This window comes from Urocitellus parryii, chromosome 7 (genome assembly GCF_045843805.1).
Source record: "Urocitellus parryii isolate mUroPar1 chromosome 7, mUroPar1.hap1, whole genome shotgun sequence".
Classification (NCBI taxonomy): domain Eukaryota; kingdom Metazoa; phylum Chordata; class Mammalia; order Rodentia; family Sciuridae; genus Urocitellus; species Urocitellus parryii.
The window spans coordinates 146,740,909-146,762,060 of record NC_135537.1 but is presented as its reverse complement, the minus strand read 5'-3'; the positions used below and the strand labels follow the sequence as shown (position 1 = coordinate 146,762,060).

The 21,152-nt window shown below is 33.7% G+C and overlaps 1 protein-coding gene across 1 annotated transcript in view; it reads right to left on the bottom strand.

Moving 5' to 3' along the window:
• Positions 1-1,852: 1,852 nt before the first annotated feature.
• LOC144256203 (bifunctional 3'-5' exonuclease/ATP-dependent helicase WRN-like) overlaps positions 1,853-21,152 on the bottom strand; it is a 41,886-nt gene continuing 22,586 nt past the window's right edge. The window contains exons 13-15 of the mRNA XM_077801272.1: positions 17,475-17,581; positions 7,490-7,677; positions 1,853-2,033 (exon numbers count right to left, since the gene is read on the bottom strand). Of these exons, the coding sequence (XP_077657398.1) occupies positions 1,853-2,033; positions 7,490-7,677; positions 17,475-17,581 (476 nt within the window). The remainder of the gene's footprint in view (positions 2,034-7,489; positions 7,678-17,474; positions 17,582-21,152) is intronic.

Genomic DNA, 21,152 nt, shown 5'->3' with positions numbered 1-21,152 from the left:
TATTTTCATACTTGAAAAAGTGATTTGAGAACTTTCAATACAAATGTGGAACTTCTAAACAATGACAAAGGACTATCTGGACCAGCTTTTAGATAAAACAAAACTTGATGTTAGACTAGAGTAAAATAATCAATACTAACTTATTAATCTTCATAATATGTATAAATATTTGTGACATCCCACCATAGAAAGGGAAAATATAGTATCACATATATACATACACCCTTCTAGAGATCAGGTGTAAGCTAAAAGATTACTATGAGGATTTTTAAGCCATATTTCAAAATATTAGTATTTAAAGGAGCTGTGTATTGGTAGGAAAATCAGATGCATCCAATGAAATTAACCATCACAAAATAATATGGATAAAGTTTGTACTCTCTCATATTTTTGGGAGATATTTTAGTCTAAATGAATAATTATTAAATTAAATGAACACCTGAACAAAGAATAAACCATTGGTCAGTTAAAGGCTTGAAGACTGATTGCTAAGATTTAGTAGGCAGCTAGTAAATTTTATCAGACAATTTTCAAGCCACTGAGATAATAAAAAACACAAATTTGCATAAAATCTGTCCAGTTATGACAGCTGTTTCTATCTGGGGAAAGGAGGGGAAAGAAGAGAATAGATACTTTGGGGCAGATATGCATTACAGCAAACCTACACATAGTGAACTTTATAGACAGTACATATGAACTATACTTAAGTGTTAAGATGTTTGGACAATTCTAGTTTGAGGTGGATAACAACTACCTCTCATAGGGAGGGCTTGATAGAAAACTCCAGGGCTGATGCAAGTTCATTTCTTGAGAGGAAGAACTATTATATTGGCTTACAGTGATCATGTGGATATGATGCTGACATCATTAAGTTGTTGATTGAAACCAACTCATGTGACTTGAATTTAAATTCTCCCAGATATTCTCTAGGTTGCCTACTGAACCAAGCCAATCACGACAGTGGCACCATCTCATAATAACTTCATCATTACCCTCCCCTTCTTCAGTTCTGCCCTTAAAATTAATCCTATTAAATGCTACCAGTCTATTTTTATGATAATATCATTCTGCTCAAAAACACAGAAGAGTTCATCATGTTAATTTTCAAACTCTTTTCTGTGGCATGCTAAGGATTACAAAACACCTACAGAGGCTGTCTTACAGCCTGGGAGGTTCAGGTCTCCCTTCTCCCTCATGCCAACTCTAACTAGAATTATTATTTAATCTATCTTACCTATTAGATAAAAGCTCATTTAAACGAAAAATTCCAAGGTTAAAGTAATCGGGAAACACTACAGGAATCTAGCACCAAGCCCAGTATATCTCTTTCCTACAAGTTTTAAAGCCATCCATAAACCTGGCCAACAAATCCATTTAATCTTTTTCTTAGGAGTCTTTAATAGTTCCTCACTGCCTCTTTATCCATACTTTTTGCCATTCCTATCCCTTGCTCTTTCCCTCCAGTCATTCCAAACCACTCCTAATTTGCTGAGCCCTGCACGTACTCTCACATCACACGTTAGTCCTTCTTCCTGGAATTCTAAAACCAATTCTTCTGCTCTCATCACCTACCAGCCTACAAACTTCTATTCACATTTTCAAACTCTATTCAAATTGCACCTTCCTGGATAGTCAACTCACATCACAAAACCTGTCTCAGATGGCTTTTTATACTTAATAATCTGCAACAGTTTTTTTCATACACTTACCTTTCACATTACATATAGACTGATTTCCTTAACCAGAGGAGCTATATTATATTTAATACCAAAAAGTATTTAATAAAGATATGATATAATTTGAGAAATATCTATTTTCTCTAAGGAGCACAGAGAGTAATGACAATTGATTCTCACACCTGAATTTCAACTCTCATGAACCTATGATGAACATCTTTCCTTATGTTAAAACTTATGCCTGCATGGTATGTTCCACAGGCTAACTTCAGTTTCTTAAGTTCAGCAGTAACTTGTTCTGTCATTTTTCTAGAAGGACAATAGATGATAGTTGGACCTTCAAATTCCCAATCAGAACTAGAAGGAAAAAAGGAAAAAAAAAATAACAAACATAGTGAGAGAAAGAAGGGGGCTGGGGAAGAATATTTCAGACCATTTTGGGTTTTATCTCATTTAACATTTCCTTTCTATTAAACAAAAGACTAAAAGCATATTAAAAAACAATGACATATTTAACTTCATGAAAATCTAAAACATTATGGAGAATCACATGTGAAGTGAGTTGTAGTGAGCTCCAAAAACTTTTGACTTAGTTTTGGTTCAAATCAAAGTTAAAACATGGAACAAGTAAGTTTGTCCTAGCAGAAGCCATGATACAAATGTATCAACTATTGATGCAAATATTCTAGGAATGTAACACAACAGAGAAACAATTAGTCTTAATTTTTGTAGAAGTGAATATTTATATAGAAATATGTATAAAAATTTTTATTCTTTTATGTTCATAAAGTTGAGCTTATTTACTAAAAAAAAGACCTTTTTGGAATATTGCAAGATTCCTTTAATGGTTCAAAGAAGTAATTACTAGCAATCTTGAGACCATCAATGTTTAAGAAAAAACTGTTTCAATGTCTATTGTAGAAATTTGTGCTTACTTATTAAGAGTGTAAACAATGATTTCCATAAAACATTTAATACCTCAATGCATTCATTTACTTAAGGGTATTCATTTATGCTGACTTAATTATTATAGACAAGCAACTATTGTAGATTCATGAAAAGTTATTTTAGGGCTGGGACTGTACTCAGTGGCAGAGTGCTTGCCTAGGATGTATGAGGCACTGGGTTCAATCCTTAGCACTGCATAAAATAAACAAACAAAAAAAAGGCATCTGTCCATCTATAATTACAAAAATCATAATTTGATTTAATTTTAAATTCATATACCCTTTGATGTAATTTCAACTTAGAGTTTGTTTGTTTTCTGGGTACTAAGGATAGAACCCAGGGGTACTTTACCATTGTACTACATCTCCTTTCCTTTTTTAAATTTTCATTTTGAGGAAAGGTCTTATTAAGTTGCCAAGTCTGGCCTCAAACTTGCTTATCTTCCTGCCTCAGCCTCCCATGTGGTTGGGGTTACAGATATGTGCCACCTTGTCTGGCTCCAATTTGAATTTTGGGAATTTATTTTATAAAAATACTTATCTGCCAAAAGACAATATGTACAAATATTCAGGGTAAAACTATGATAGTGAAAAATAATCTAAATGTTCATCATGATGTATATTCTTATAATGGAATACTAAAAAAACTTTTTAATATGTCAAACTGCACTCTACTGTCATGTATATCTTCTATTTTTTTTTTACATGTACAGGGACACAATACCTTTATTTTATTAGACGTGGTGCCGGGATAGAACCCAGAGTCTCACACATGCTAGGCAAGTGGTTTACCACTGAGCCACAACCCCAGTCCTCCTAAACAAACATTTTTAAAAATCAAATGTTTGGGGCTGGGGTTGTGGCTCAGAGGTAGAGCACTTGCCTACAATACATGACGCACTGGGTTTGATCCTCAGTACCACATAAAAATAAAAATGAAGATATTGTGTCCACCTATAACTATAAAAAATAAATGTTTTTTTAAATATTAAATGCTTATAAAATCATTAAGAAGGACTATGGCAGAGGCTACTGAAAATTAAACAGAAAAATCAGGTAATTTAATAATATTAATAACCTACTCTACACAAGTTTTGATAGTAAACATCATAAAGGAGTGAGAAAGGCTAAACTTTTTTTTTTTAGTTCACAAAAATCTTATTTTAAAAAAACATTTTCAAAGAAGAAAAAACTGCTCACCAAAATCTGGATAGTATATTCTACACATTAAGGCCCTAATTTAATAAAATAAAATATATGGAAAGATACTTTAAATGAAAGGAGAAATGGATATGGTATGAAATTATTTCTTTATAAACTTAACAACAAAATAGGGGTGCACGTCTGCATAGTAATACAGTCAAATAAATCTATATAGCTAAACATCAAAATATCAATAGTAAATATACATAGAGAATGGGACTGAAAAATGAGCCATTTTCAACTTACAAGTGCATCCATATTATTCAAAATGATATTAAATCTTAAAATTTAAAAAGATACAGATAATATGTAAAAATTTGAACTTAACAAATCAAGCCTAAAAATTCCTTTTACAAAAGGAATTTACTGCCAAGTAACTTACTAAAAACTGTTATGTCTTCATAACAATTTCCTGAGGGTAAAAACAAAAAGCAGCCCTTATTTGCCTAACCATTAAATGAAATAGGCAAAAGAGGTTCATCTAATTATCTAAATAAATATAATGTGAGGGCTGGGACTGTGGTTCAGTCGTAGGATGCCCGCTGTGTGTGTGTGAGGCCCTGGGTTCGATCCTCAGCACCACATAAAAATAAATAAATAAAGATATAATCTCCATCTACAACTTAAAAAAATGTTTAAAAAATATATATTGTGAATATAAAAACAAAATAAGGCTATTTTAAAAAACATTTTCAATCAATAAATAGAAAAAATGTAAATACTGACAAATGGCAGAATCAAAGTAAGAGAAGAAAATGGAAATACAAAACCATTGATCTGAAGCCTTAATTACCCTCTACTTCATGACTCAGATCTGTAGAAAACATTCTGACTCTGTGTTTTACTACTACTATACTCTGCTTGAAGAGGACTGAAAATGGGTATAGAATATTTCTTGATCTATTTTTAGAAAAAAATTCCATATTAAATATTGACATATTGCTTCCAATATTAGGTAAAGGAGTCTGATCTTCATTCCCTAGAATAGAATTCCAGAAAGGTGCTCCAAGATTTAAGAGGTGTGCTTTCAGAAGATGAATATGAAAGTTATGTGCAGAGTGCAACAATGAGCAAGAGGAGGAGAGAGATCTGTTAGGAGACATTCAGTTTGGGATATAAAGTAACAAAGACATCAATTAGAAGAATTAACATAAAAAATAGAAGGAAACATTTGCATAAGACATGGAGACCAACAGTGTCAAAACACAGAGAAGCCCACATGGTGGTGCTTGCCTATAATTCCAGTAGCTCTGGAGGCTGAGAGAGGAGAATCCTGAGTGCAAAGCCAAGCCTCAGCAATTTAGAGAGGCCCTATGCAACTCAGTGAGACCCTGTCTTTAAATAAAACACAAAACAAGGCTGGGGATGTGGCTCAGTGGTCAAGTGCCCCTGAGTTCAATCCCTGGCGCCCCACCAAAAAAAAAAAAAATACTTGGGAATCAACCTAACAAAAGAGGTGAAGGACCTATACAACGAAAACTACAGAACCCTAAAGAGAGAAATAGAAGAGGACCTTAGAAGGTGGAAAGATATACCTTGTTCATGGATAGGCAGAACTAATATCATTAAAATTGCCATATTACCAAAAGTTCTCTATAGGTTTAATGCAATGCCAATCAAAATCCCAACGGCATTCCTCGCAGAAATAGAAAAAGCAACCATGAAATTCATCTGGAAAAATAAAAGACCCAGAATAGCAAAAGCAATTCTAAACAGGAAGAGTGAAACAGGCAGTATAGTGATTCCAGATTTTAAACTATAACTACAGAGCAATAGTAACAAAAACAGCATGATACTGGTACCAAAACAGGCAGGTAGACCAATGGTACAGAATAGAGGACACAGAGACCAATCCACAAAATTACAACTACCTCATATTATACAAAGGTGACAAAAGCATGCAATGGAGAAAGGATAGCATCTTCAACAAATGGTGCTGGGAAAACTGGAAATCCATATGCAACAAAATGAAATTGAATCCCTCTCTCTCACCTTGCACAAAGTTAACTCAAAATGGATCAAGGAGCTAGGAATCAAACCAGACACTTTGTGTCTAATAGAAGAAAAAGTTGGCCCTAATCTCCATCTCGTGGGGTCGGGCTCCAAATTCCTTAATAGGACACCCATAGCACAAAAGTTAAAAACAAGAATCAACAAATGGGACTTACTCAAACTAAAAAGTTTTTTCTCAGCAAGAGAAACAATAAAAGAGGTAAATAGGGAGCCTACATCCTGGGAACAAATATTTACCCCTCACACTTCAGATAGAGCTCTAAGAACTCAAAAAATTAAACAACAAGAAAACAAATAACCCAATCAACAAATGGGCCAAGGATCTGAACAGACACTTCTCAGAGGAGGATATACAATCAATCAACAAATACACGAAAAAATGCTCACCATCTCTAGCAATGAGAGAAATGGAAATTAAAACCACTCTAAGATACCATCTCACTCCAGTAAGAATGGCAGCCATTATGAAGTCAAACAATAACAAGTGCTGGCGAGGATGTGGGGAAAAGGGTACACTTGTACATTGCTGGTGGGACTGCAAATTGGTTCAGCCAATTTGGAAAACAATATGGAGATTCCTTGGAAAGCTGGGAATGGAACCACCATTTGACCCAGCTATTCCCCTTCTCAGACTATACCCAAAAGACCTAACTAAAAAGAGCATACAACAGGGACACAGCTACATCAATGTTCATAGCAGCACAATTCACAATAGCTAGACTGTGGAACCAACCCAGATGCCCTTCAATAGATGAATGGATAAAAAAAATGTGGCATTTATACACAATGGAATATTCTTCAGCACTCAAAAACAACAAAATCATGGCATTTGCAGGGAAATGGATGGCATTAGAGCAGAATATGCTAAGTGAAGCTAGCCAATCCCTAAAAAACAAATGCAGAAAGTCTTCTTTGATATAAGGGGGGCGACTCAAAACAGAGCAGGGAGGAAGAGCATGAGAAGAAGATTACCATTAAATAGGGACAAGAGGTGCATGGGAATGGGAGAGAGAAGGGGAATTGCATGGAAGATGATAGGAGACCCTCATTGTTATGCAAAATTACATATAAGATGGTGTGAGGGGGAAGAAAAAAGAGAGAAAAACATGTCACAGTAGATTGGGTAGAAAGAGAAGAGGGAAGGGGAGGGGAGGGGGGATAGGAAGGGCAGCACAATACAATAGACACTAGTATGGCCCTATGTATAAACGTGGCTGTATAACAAATGTGATCCTGCAATCTGTACACGTGGAAAAATAAGATTAAGATTATGTACCCCATTTGAATCAAATGTATGATATGTCAAGATCATTGTAATGTTTTGAGCAACTAATAAAAAAATTAAAAAAAAATTGAGGAAAAAAATGTTACCCCCGCCCAAAAAGACAAAGAGAATGATAAAGATTACAAATACTCCTATTCAAGCATCAACAGGGAATAAAAATAACAGAAGAATTAGTCCCTAACTTCAAAAATATACTTTTTCTCAAGTTACTGAACTGATTATGTAATACCACACTTAACTTGAACCACAGCTAGGTAAAATCTGAAATAAGTCAAACATGTATTAGAAAGAAATAGTAAAAAAATAAATGTTTTTCTATAAAAAAAGAAATAGCTACAAAAATCCATCAACCATTAAATCCTTACCTTGTCTTTTTAACAAGAAATGGCTTTAGATCTTGAAGAATGTTCCCTGTTTTCCGTCCAACTTTTAAATATAGTTTTGGTAGATCAAAACTAGTACAGGTAATCTGAGGATTATTCAGTTTTAAGCAACGTACAATGTCTTCCCAGATTGAAGAACTTGCAGTTGCAGTGAGGGCAATGATTGGAACCTGAGTGAATAAACATGATTTTTTAAAAATGTTCACTAATTCTGAATATTTCTACTGCCTTCTTACAAAAAGAGTGTTACAGGAGGTACACTGTCAAAAATACCTTAAAATTACACTTTTTAATAAAAGAAAAAGAAGCTCCTTAACTGTTTTTCAGTCTTCTAAACATAACATTGCTTCTTAAAAAAAACCAGAAATCATTTATAAGCACTAAATACAATTTACTTTGTTTTATTAAATTAAATGTATTTATTAGCTCACTATCTTTCCAGTTATTATTTTGAACTATTACATTTATAAATAGTACCCATATAAGTAAGGGTGCATTACTTACTTTTTTTTTTTTTTGAAAATCTAACTGTATAAATCAATGAGGTGTTTTCTGTGGGTTTTTTTTTTTTTTTGGCAGATTGGTGTTTTAGTGTTTTGTTTTGTTTTGTTTTGTCTCTCGTGAAATATATCAGTTTACAGCTTTTCATATCTAAAAGCAAAGCTTCCCCTGACCTGGATAACCTCTTTCCAGTCTTACTAAAGTGAATCAATTGCATGGTATATATAATATTAAATGTGTATTATTAATTGCTTCCTAAAGCAATGAAACCATACTCTATTTTCAGTCTAGCAAAGACTCTGAATTATATAATCAACCAAAAAGAAACATAGCAGGCATGAGGAAAAACATACAATCTTTCAGAAATTCAAAGGCACGATAACAAAATATCTCCCATAAAACTACACTTCATATTTTTGTTCCTATTATATAAGGGAATCATACTCAATTATGCTATATTTCACAATCAGGAAAAAAATGGGTTACATCTTAAGGTTGTTCCTAAATACTTAGCTGTTCCATTACCAGAATATAATTTTCCTAAAAATACGTTTTGGCTTATTACAGACAGAGGAAACAATGTCTTAATAAAATGTTTTTTTTTTTTTTTTTTTTTTTTGGATATGCTGTAGCTATCTCACAAACCAGCTTAAATAATTATCTTTTGTATGTAAAAATTTACATACAATTTACCAATTCGAAAAGAAGTGTAGAGTCTGACTCAAAATTAAAACAAGATACAAATTACAAACTTTTTTGTTACCTTTGCAATTAATATAGTTTTACTGAATTAAAAACTATCTCATCTTGGGAGGTTTTATGAATGAAAAAAAAAATAAAACCAACATGACCAATTAATTGCATCATTTTTATATTCTCTATCCTTAAATTCTGTAAAACTTTTTAAAAACTTAACCCCCAAACTAATTTAATTGATCTCTGGCTTCCAATCAGACTCTTCTCTGAATTTTGAATGCCTCCATAAGGAAGTAGAGATAAATGGGCTAATTTAAAGAAGTTAATTTCTCTAACCAAGCCTTAATATAGATACATTTCTGTGTTAATATATAGGTACTAACAAATATATGGCTGAGAATAGGGAAGTTGAAAAATTAGAAGTTTTGGGCTGGGGTTGTGGCTGAGTGATAGAGTGCTTGCCTAGCATGTGTGAGGCACTGTGTTTGATTCTCAGCACCGCATATAAATGAATGAATAAAATAAAGGTCCATCAATGTCTAAATAAAATATTTTTTAAAAAATAGAAATTACTAGGACATACACATTCTTACCCTGACAATAAAGCATTTCCCTTAAGTGCTTCAATCAACTTATTTATAAATGCACTAATAAATACTTGTTTATCTGCATATGCAGATTAAAAAGGGAAGTTTTTTAGGATATAGCTCATAAGAAGAGAGGGTTAGGGTTGGGATTATAGTTCAGTGGTAGAGCACTTGCCTCACATGCATGAGGCCCTGTGTTCAATCCTCAGTACCACATAAAAATAAATAAATAAAAATAAAAGGGGAGGGAAGGGACCATTAAAAAATAGAGAGTGGGGGCTGGATATGTTTCTAAGAGAGATAATGTATCAGTAGACAGAAAATGCATTTACAAAAATATGGAAATTAAATGTCACATCTCCAAAAAGTTAATGGAAACATCAGGCAAAAGAGCAGCACAGCAGTGAAACAAACCTGGCTTGGAATCAACTACTTGGTTTAATGTCTACCTTTAGCTGTGTGTTTATCTCTCTGAGCTTTGGTTTTGTCCTATAAAAAATGGCTACAATAACGGAACCAGTATCATCGAGTTCTTATGAACATGAAATGAGACAAAATATATAAAATGCCAAATATACAGGACAGCATAGAACACTCAAAAGTTTTCAACTGTAACCACCATTGTTACTGCAACAATTAAAAAGGTTTGTGTATGGAAATTTCACAGATATGGGCAGTAGTTCCAGATTTGCCACTGGCTTTGGCAAAGTGGGCTGTTAGACCCCTGAAATTTAAAAATCCCCATTTGCTTAGAAATTCCCAATTCCAGTGACCAGCTAACAGTGAAAATGATTATAATACAAATAGTTACTCTTTTGCCTCCAACATTCTAAAAGTCACAGTTAAGAATGTTGCTTCTGGGCTGGGGTTGTGGCTCAGTGTAGAGTGTTTGCCTAGCACGCATGAGGCACTGGATTCAATCCTCAGCATCACATGAAAAATGAAGTTATTAAAAAAGGGAATGCTGCTCCTGCCACTAGAAAATAAAGTAACATAATAAAATTGAAGAAACAATAAAGATTCACTTCAAAAGTAAATAGAACCTATTCTTAGAATTCTGTTTTGGGTACTTTATGATGCTACGATTTTACAAAGAAGGTTGGGGATATAGCTCAGTGGTAGAGTACTTGCCTAGCATGTAACTAGTGAGGCCACGGTTTCAACCCCAGGTACCACACATAATTTATAAACAAACTAAAAAATAATATACAGGCAGGTTATGAGAAGGGTGATCATACATGCTCATTTTACTGGGCTACTCTCAGTTTATATTTGTAGTCACAGCATAATTAAGAATTTGAACCCTTAAATTTTTAGAAGCAAACTGGATAGATGCTAAATTATACTGCCACCTAGTTGTAATAAGTTACTAAGTCTTAAAATTAATTATTTGAGTTTATTAAGTCTAGGTTTCAGGCATCAATTTTTGCCAAAACAAGCAACAAAATATAAAATAATCGTGTGATTTTATAAATCTAAGAAGATATTTAGCATATATTTCCATAGTGCAACACCCAAAGATTTAGAAAACTATAACTATTCCATTTGCTTCTAAATTTGGGTCATGCTTATTTTAACTCTATATTCTATAATACACAGAGAATTTATTCCTTCATTTCAAATGGTTACTGAGTGTCTGCTGCATGCTTATCTTTTTTCCAATAGGTACTAGGAAGAAAGTCACACAAAGGACCAATATGTCTCATGGATTTCACAGTTCCCCCATTAATGTTACAGAATTTTAAGACTTCTGTAGAGTTTTATGCCTGGCTGCTCCTTCTCAAGGCTCCCTTTAATAATTACTTCCAAATAGAAATCTTTGTGCCAAATGGTTTAGTGATATTTTTGCTATTTTTTAGACTTACTGAAATAATACAATAAGAAATCCAGGTTTATAACAGGTGTCCTAGTGACACTGGAATTAAAAAAACAGCACCAAGAACAATGAGAAAAATGATTGGGCTACAACCACCAGGTGGCATTTCTCACCAGTTAGCTAATGAAGAGGATTCTTGAAAACACCAGGAGAACAGCATTTTCTCAGCCACTGCTTGACAAACACCCTGTCCCAGAGGTTCAATAGAAGGAACATGCAATATTTAAATCATCCCAAGAAATGAAAATGATACAGTGACGTCAATAGCTAGACATAATAAAAGATTTAATTCCACCTGAAAAGTGTTTAAGAACTACATAAAATATTTAAAATTCCTTTTAAACAATCCTTCCAGTATCAAAGGCCTAGGAAAAGATTATAGAAAGCAATCTTCCTAGTTTCCAAAAGGTTGCTTTAAACCATTCTAAATTAATGAAAATAAGTTCTCTAGGGCACTGTGCCTATGGGATTTCACCATCAAATCCCTTCTCTATCTATTACATGTACTATTAACACTATCACTATTAATCTTTCTGTATTATTTGTACCAGTCCACATACTTTATATTGTTAGGTATTATTCATTTGTGTGTGGGTATATGTTCGTGTGTGTGTGTGTGTGATGTTGCTGCGTCAAACTCAAAGTCTCATGCATGCTAGTACTGATTTTATTTTTATAGGTATGAATCTAAATTCTTTTACTATCTGAAAGCAGAAACTATGTTTTATGCCTCTTCCAAATCATTTACTATAGAAATTAGCAGAGTCCTTTGGTGTAACTAATTATTACCCAACTCTTTCACAGCTATCTGTGTAGGAGAGTTACTGATTATCAGCTTTCTGATCAGAATTCATTCATTCAATCACCCAATTATTTACTGAGCATCTACCATGATCCATGTACTGTTACAGATTTTTTAACCAATCAAAAATCCCTCCTCACAAAAAAAAATATTCTAGTAGGTGCTCACAGAAAACAGACAAAATATAGGAAGTTTTAAAAAATAGAGATAATAACAGAGATAAACACTATTTCTAAAAATAGCAAAGATATCTGAGGAAGATTTAATGTTGGGGAAGGAGGATTAATGTGATATTTCAAATATGGTAGCCCAAGAGACCTAAATGAGATGGCAATATTTCAGTGAATATCTGACAGAAATAAGGGAGCATAAATTAACTGGGTGAAAAGTATTCAGGAAGAAGGAATATCAGAGGCAAAGCTCAGATGCAGAAGTAAGGTAGGATAGAAGAAACTCACCAGACTGATGCCAAACCACCTACACACGCACTTTCAGTGTTCTGTATTTACAAAGTTTCCTTTGTGCCTCTTCTTTTCTTTTTTCTTTTTGGTACTAGGACTTGAACTCGGGGCATTTACCACTGAGCACACCCCCAACCCCAGCCCTTTCATTTTTTATTTTGAGACAGGGTGTCACTAAGTTACCAAAGCTGCCCTGAAACTTGTGATCCTACTATCTCAGCCTCCTGAGTTGCTGGGATTATAAGCATGTGCCACCACACCCAGCCTACCTTTGGTGATTGTAATTATTACACCTCAGCCTATTTCCTTTGTGCCTCTTTTGATGTACCCTGAAATTTCCTTCCTTTCTGTGCATAAGTCAAGAACCTGCCAGGGCCAAACTGAGATTCCTTCTCTCTAAAAGGGGACCTCCTCAGACCCTTCTCCAGTAATGTATGTATGACTGTATATGTAAAGCCCTAGGAAGGTGGAGTGGCTGGAATGCAGTGAATGAAGAGGCATTTAGGACAGGATAAGGTCAAAGTAAGACTGGAAGACTAGATCATATAAGACTCAGTAAGACATGGTATCAGTGTCTGCATGCCACTACCAGAGGGTTTGGAGGGGAATATATCAGACATATTTAAAAAGTATTAGTTCAAATGTTGTACTTAAATAGATAAGAGAAGGGGAAAAGTGAAAGCAGGAGATTACTGTAACAGTGCAGGTGAAAGCTGGAGATTTGTACCAGGGAAATGGCAGGGATCAACTGATTAGATCCTAAAGACCTCACAAGATTTCCTTACTGTTTAAAGGTATTGTAGAGAGTGAGAAAGAGAGTAGAGTTGAATGAAATTCTAAAAATTTTGACCTCAACACCAGAAGGATGAAGCTGTTATTAAATAAGATTTTGGAGATTCTTGGGAAGGGAAGGTCTAGAGTGGTGAGACTATCAAGAAGTCATTCTGAACCAGTTTGAGATACCTATTAGACATCTAAGTAGAAAAATCTTCAGAAGGTAACTATATATCTACATGAGTGTTTATATGTGTATGTATACCACATACACACAAGTATACACACATATATACATCTTCTACAAATATTCTTTGGAATATTATATTGATAGTCTATAAAATGTAACAAAAAATAATGATAATACCAAGTGCTGGCATGGAGGCAGAGAAACTGAATCACTCACATATTGCTAATATTAGTCCAAGGCTGTAATATAAACCTGGAGGTTCTCAGGATATAGATAGTATTAAAACTATATGTTGGGCCAGGCATGGTGGGGTGCATGATTATAATCCCTGAGATTCAGGAGGCTGAGGCAAAAGATTTCAAGTTCAAGGCCAACCTTGACCACTTAGCAAGACTCTATTTAAAAACAGAAAAATAGAAAGGGCTGGGAATGTAGCTCAATGGTAGAACAACCCTGGGTTCAATGCCTAGCATGGGGCAGGAGGCATGGGGGATGGGGGGAGACAAGGGCTGGGGAATATAAACTCTGTTAGAGTGCATGCCTAGCCTACAGCAGTCCCTGGTTCAATTCCTAGTACTGCAAAAAGAAAAAGCCCTATCTGTTAGATAAGATGATAAGGAATTTGAGTACAAAAGAATAAGTCCAAGGACTAAGGTTTCAAGCTTGCCAACATTAAAAGGATAAAGAGATGAGAAGGAACAAAGGAGACTAAGGCAAAACCAAGGAAGAAAACCAGGATAGTATGCTGTTCTGTGACAAGAACTGTTTCAAGAAACAGTATAAAGATATTCAACAGAAGAAGGACAGCCTTTTCAACAAATGGTTTGGAGCATTATATGGGAAAACAATGAACCTCAACCTAAACTTCACACCTATATAATTGAACTCAAAATGGATCACAGACCTAAATTTAAAAAATAAAATTATAAAGTTAAGGAAAAACAACTATATAAGAAAATCTTTACCATCTATGGCTAGGTGCAGAGCCTAGTCCCTAAGTGAAAAAATTGATAAATTGGATTTCACCAAGATTTTAAATGCTTGCTCTTTTAGACACTGTGAAAATGATGAAAAGATAAGCTAAAACTGGAAGGAAGTATTTGCAAACCACATGTCTAACCAAGGACTCAGCTCTAATATATATATAACATAATATCACACACGTATGTTATATGTATATATACACATACATATATACATATATATTTATTTATTTTTAAAACTCCTAATACTTGACAGAAAAAAAATTTAAACACAATCCAATTAAATCAGGTATTTCTTCAAAGAGGCAACTTAAACAAAAATCTCAAAATCATTCACCATTAGACAAATACAAATTTAAAATACAAGATATCATTCCATATCTATCAAAATGGCTAAAATTTAAAAAATAGTGTTAACACCAAAGGGTGGCAAGGATGAGAAGAAACTGCATCTCTCATGCATTGCTGGTGGAAAGTGAAAATGGTACAGCCACTCTGGAAAACAGTAAGGCAGTTCCTTAAAAAAACGTGCACTTACCAAAGGACCCAGCAACTACTCTGCGGGCATTTACCCCAGAAAAAAAAAAACTCATGTTCATTGGTTGTTTAACCACTGGCTTAATGAAGGACCTTTAAGGTACACACAAATATTCATAGTAAATTTATTCATAATAGCCCCAAACTGAAAAATAACCCCAAAGTTCTTTAATATAGGTAAGTGGTCTGATAAAATTTGGTATGTCCATACTATGGAATACTGTGTAGCCATAAATAGGAACAAACTTTTGAAATATATGATAATTTGGATAGATATCAAGAGAATGAGAAAAAAATTGCAAAATGCAATAAACTGTGATTCCATTTATACAACATTTTTCAAAAAACAAGATTAGAGAATTATTAGCAGGAACTGAAGTTTGGGGTGAAGAGGACTGTGGGTGTAGTTATAAAGGACAGTACCAGGAAGCCTTGTGGGAACGAAACAATTCTATATCTTGATTGCAATGGTAGTAACTCAAAATCTATTTGAGAAAAAATGGTGTACAATACTCCACACATACATACACAAATGAGAACTTACAAAAATAATGAAATATGAATAAACTCTGGTATTATATAGTGTCATACTCCTAGTTTTGATATTATATTACAGTCATGCAAGCAATTACTGGGGAAATTGGGTGAAAGGTACACAGGATCTCCTTACATATTTTTGTTTTATAACTTCCTGTGATCTTTAGGTTTTCAAAATAGAAAATAAGGTCAATACTGTGTTTTCAAGCCATTCATGTAACACATGCCCTTCATGTAGAACACTCATGTAAAAAAATTGAAAAAAATTGTGGTTTTCTACAATTTTCTATGAAAGGGAATAAAGTGGAATTCCAGTTCTAAAAGCTTTCCTTTTTAAAAATATTTTTTAGTTGTTAATGGATCTTTACTTATTTATATGCAGTGCTGAGAATCAAACCCTGTGCCTCCTACATGTTAGGCAAGTGCTCTACCAGTGAGCCACAACTCCAGCCCCTTAAAAGTTTCTTTTAAAAAATACCATTAGAATACTTGAATTTCCAGATTTCTAATGTGATACAAGAGGGATAACTATACTTTACTACATCCTATCACAAAACAACTTACAAGTGAAACATCACTGAGAAGCATGGTAATCTAACCATGTTTCTAAAGCAACAGTCTACAACTATGGTCTATAGGACAATATGGCCCACAACCTGGTTTTGCCCACAAGTGAAGAATATAGTGTAGTTCTACATTTTTAAAAGGGTATTTAAAACAAGAGAGAAAGAGAGCAACATGTGACAAGCACATACATACTACTCCTATTATCTGCAGTGTGGCTGTCTGTGGTTTCAGTTACCCATGGTCCAAAAATATTAAATGGAAAATTCCAGAATTAAATAATTTGTAAGTTTTAAATTATATACCATTCTGAGCAATGTGATAAAATCATTCCAATCAGCTCCATTTTCCCTAGAAAGTGAATTGTCCAGTACATCGATACTGTATATGCTATTGCTGGTTTGTCATTTCGTAGCTATCTTGGTTATGAGACCAACAGTCAAGATATGGCAATACTTGCAATGGAGTTTTACTCAGCCATAAAGACGAATGAAATAATGGCATTTGCCAGTAAACAGATGGAAAGGAGAAAAAAATCATGCTAAGTGAAATAAGCCAGACTCAGAATATCAAAGGTCACATGTTTTCTCATATGCAAAAACTAAAACAAAATAAGAGAAAGAAGGCAGTCGGGGAGGGGGTCAGATATCACAAAGACCTAGGGAATAGCCATGGAGTTAAAAGAATCAGATGGAGGGAGAAAGGGAAGGAAGACGATAAATGGGATGAATCTAACAAAATCATGTTATATTCATATATAAATATACCAAAGAGAATTTCACATTTATGTATATATAGAAGAAAGGAAATTTAATAGAGTAGAGGAGAGAAAATCAGGGAAGGAGGAGGATTGGAAAAGAACGGGTTGAAGCTTGAAATTGAATTCCTTGCATGTATGATTTTGTCAAAATGAACGTAATTACTATGTATTATTATGATGCTTTAATAAAAAATTAAAAATAAAAATTTTATGGCAGTGCTTATATTCAAATACCACTTATATTACTTAGTCACTGCTCCAGAAAGCAAGAGTACTAGTACTGGTAATTTTATTACAGAATACTGTTATAATTATTCTCTTTTACTATTAGTTATGTTTGTTAATCTCCTACTGGGCCTAATTTATAAATATATAGGGTTTAGTACTCTATGCTGCTTCGGGTATTATACCACTGGGGCTCTTGGAACATATACCCTATCAATAAGGGGGGACTACTGTAACTATTATCTGATTCTTTCAGAAAAGGTTTGCCAAGCCTTATTCTATGGTATTTCTCCATATGTTATAGACCAACCTTATAAAGAAGCCAAGGTTAGAATTTTTTAAAACCTTTCCCCTGATTACATCATCCGTTTGCCCTTTGATAAAGAAGTCTTCAGCTTTTTGGCCATTTCCCAGATATGAATGCTCCACTTGGTGAAAATATCATTAAAAAACATTAGACTTGGCAAAGCTTACCATTGGGAGTGTTGCCTTTAGAGAGCTCAACATCCTGAATGAACTTCTAAAATCATGCCCCCACTCAGAAATACAATGAGCCTCATCCACAGCAATAAGTGTGATACCTACAAAACAAAAAAAAATGAGAAAAATAAAAGTTCAAAAAGAAAAAAAATCATCTAAATCAACATCGTTTTTTTCACTTAAGACTATATAAATATTACCCAAAAAAACCCAAAATAACCCAAATCAAAGTATTTGTTTCATACGAAAACATAAGTATAAATAGTACCAGATAACATTAAAAAAACATTATTAGAAAAAGGAGAAGGAAAGAAATATGGATAAAAGGCATTAGGATAGGGCTGGGGCAGTAGATCAGCGGCAGAGCGCTTGCTTTGCACGCGTAAGGCACTGGGTTCGATCCTTAGCACCACATAAAAGTAGACAAATAAAATAAAGGTATTGTCCATTTACAACTACAAAAAATTTTTTAAAGGCATTAGGATAAAAAAAAAGAAAGAAAAAGTATGCATTAATTCAAATAACATATTTATTAAATTTCAGCTTTTATTGTTATTCCTTGGGAAAATGAATGACTTAAACTATCACTTATGAACCATCTCACAACAATGTTTTTTAAAAGTGGCCTGTTCTATTTTTCTGTGGCAACACCTTAAATCTTATCTCATTGATTAGCTTTCAAAAGAAACAGAAAGAGTATATTTCCACTGAGATTAAGTGCATCAGTATCCAAAATTGATCACATATCATATTGCAGAAAGTTTCTCTAATACGTCATAGAAGACAAGATGAAATCCACATTGCCTAATGTAAAAGGGTATGGGAAGAACTAAATCTCATTACATACAAAGCAGGTAAGAAAAAATATAATTTGGTCCCCCCCGCCTCCCAGCATTCTCTCTACTCTTCCCACACTGTAGGCATACACTAAAACAGAATTGATAGTGTGTAGTATTACATGTCACTGCAAAACCATCCAATAAAATGTCTTCAGACATTTCAAAGTAATGACTAATATTGGTTTTGCCCTCAATTTCCAAGTTAAAGACAAAGTTAACTTCCCTTTATGGGAGTACTAATAATGTTCTGCCAGGGTGGTGATTAAAAATATGTGCTCTGGAATCAGACTGCATAGATGTAAAATGTGGATCCACCACTTACCATGTGTATTTCCTTGAACAAGTTACTCAAGCTTTCCAAGTCTTGGTTTCCTTACGAATAAACTGTGGATAGTAATAGTACCTAACATTTCTTATAACTCTAAAGATTAAATAAAATCATTAACATAAAAGGCTAAAATAGGCCCTGATGCAAAAAAAGAGTTTAATAAAAAAACTATTGTTATTTTAGTTATTATATGGTCATTTTAATCTAAATCCTTTTGTAGGAATAAAAAGTGAAATATTAACAAGAAACACTGATCTCAAAGAGTTCACAATTCTAAAAAAGGAAATTGACATAAAAATAAACAATGGCAATTCATTGAGATTGTACTAGCTATGATAATCTGAACAGAGCATGAAAGAAAAAGAAAGCAAATAAGCAAAGTAGGTTGATTAGCAAATTCTTTGGTTACCAATTGAACATAACTTGCCTATATTCATATATAAATACACCACCAGTGAAACTCAACATCATCTACAACCACAAGAATGGGATCCTAATTAGAATAAGTTATACTCCATGTATGCATAATGTCAAAATATACCGTCATGCATATCTAAAAATAATAAATAATTAAAAAAATAAAAAAGAGTGGGCATAGTGGCTCACCCCTGTAATCCCAGCAGCTCCAGAGGCTGAGGCAGGAGGATCGCGAGTTCAAAGACAGCCTCAGCAATGGCATGGTGCGACTCAGTGAGACTCTGTCTCTAAATAAAATACAAAACAGGGCTGGGGATATGGCTCAGTGGTTGAGTGCCCCTAAGTTCAATCCCTGGTGCCAAAAAAAAAAAAAAATGCAAAAAAATTCTCTGGTTACTGACTGGGAAATTTTCAGTGTTACCACTATACTTATTTTGGCTTTAGAAGCTAAATCAACCAGACTTTAAATAGGTTAAAACAAAGATGATGTCCTCCTGTATTTTAAAAGTTTTAGTTGCAGTATTGATAAAGTAGCTTATAGTGGAGTTGAACCTTGTACATTACAATCAGTTTAGGCAAACTTTATCAACATACACTTTATTTTATTTTTGATGTTTTTGGTGCCAGGGATTGAACCCAGGGATGCTTAACTACATCCCCAACTGTTTTACACTTTACTTAGAGACAGGGTCTCACTAAGTTGCTATGGCTAGCTTTGAACTCACAATCCTTCTGCCTTGGCCTCCTGAGTCACTGGGACTACAGGCATGAACCACCACACGCAGCTAAAATACACTTTAAATGTACAAGTTCAAGTGTCTTGCCAGGTCCTAGACATATTTCATTTTGGCATACTGGCCTTTTAAGCCTTATTTCTAAAGTTAAAAGACAATTTACAAGTATGGTTGGTAAGGATTCTCCACACACAAGCATACTTGCTATTTGTTATAAATTTAGACTACTTAAATAATTTAACATTTACCTAAAACTGATAAATCTGATTAGCTAAATGTCAGATTACTGTATATATAACACACTGAGTATGTTCTTTTTTGCAAGCATTTCACAATTTCCTACAAACAAAAGCCAAAGGAAAATATTTAAAAAAAAAACTCATTTAATTTGTCCCTTTTAATTCAACACTGAGTCACTCAAAAAAACCATTTTCATCCTTCATAAGCAAAATGTTCTATGCTCTACTCTAATGAATGAGGGTTCATAATTTATACATTACAAAAACTAGGAATTTGCAACTCTTAATTAAATAAATATTTACTTAAATAATTAAACTATTAATTCAGTGTAACAGTATCACAGATATAAAACAAATATTAAAGTGGAACAAAAATATCCAGACCACTATGGACACAGATACTAACTTCTGCAATAAAATCAAGAAACATATGAAGTAGCTAAGCTTAAACCAAAGTGAAATATTAACAAGAAATTTCATACAACCTAAAAAGAGACATTTCAAATTCACATTAAAGGCAAAAATAGAATATACCAATAAGGGAGCTTAACAGATGATGGCCATACTCTTTGGTAATATATTTAACTCAAATATTAATATCTATTCTCATTCTTGGTTTTATCACATACTAAAAGATACAACTTTGTTTTCATTATATTGCTAGAAAACTGTTACTTTCCCTATGTGTGATATTAACTGACAGTTGTGATATTATTGACCTAACCTATTTGGAATTATTTCAATAAATAATTATTCAAATAGATCATACAATCTGAGAAAACTTTAGTTCAATTGAAAATTTGAAATATAATCATTTGCAATAGAAGCCATGATACAACTCACAGGTGGCTGAGCCTCATCATCAAAAAAACAACAAATTTTATTTATTTTTATTTTATTTATGTTTGTTTATTTGTTTTGGTACTGTGGCTTTAACTCGGGAGCTCTTTACTACTAAGCTATATCCCCAGACTTTCTTTCTTTTTTTTTTTTATTTTAAGACAAGGCCTCTCTAAATTGCATAGGGCCTTGATAAGTTGTTGAGGTTGGCCTTGAACTTGCTTGTAATCCTTCTGCTTCAGCCTCCTGAGCCCCTGGGATTTACAGGCATGCAT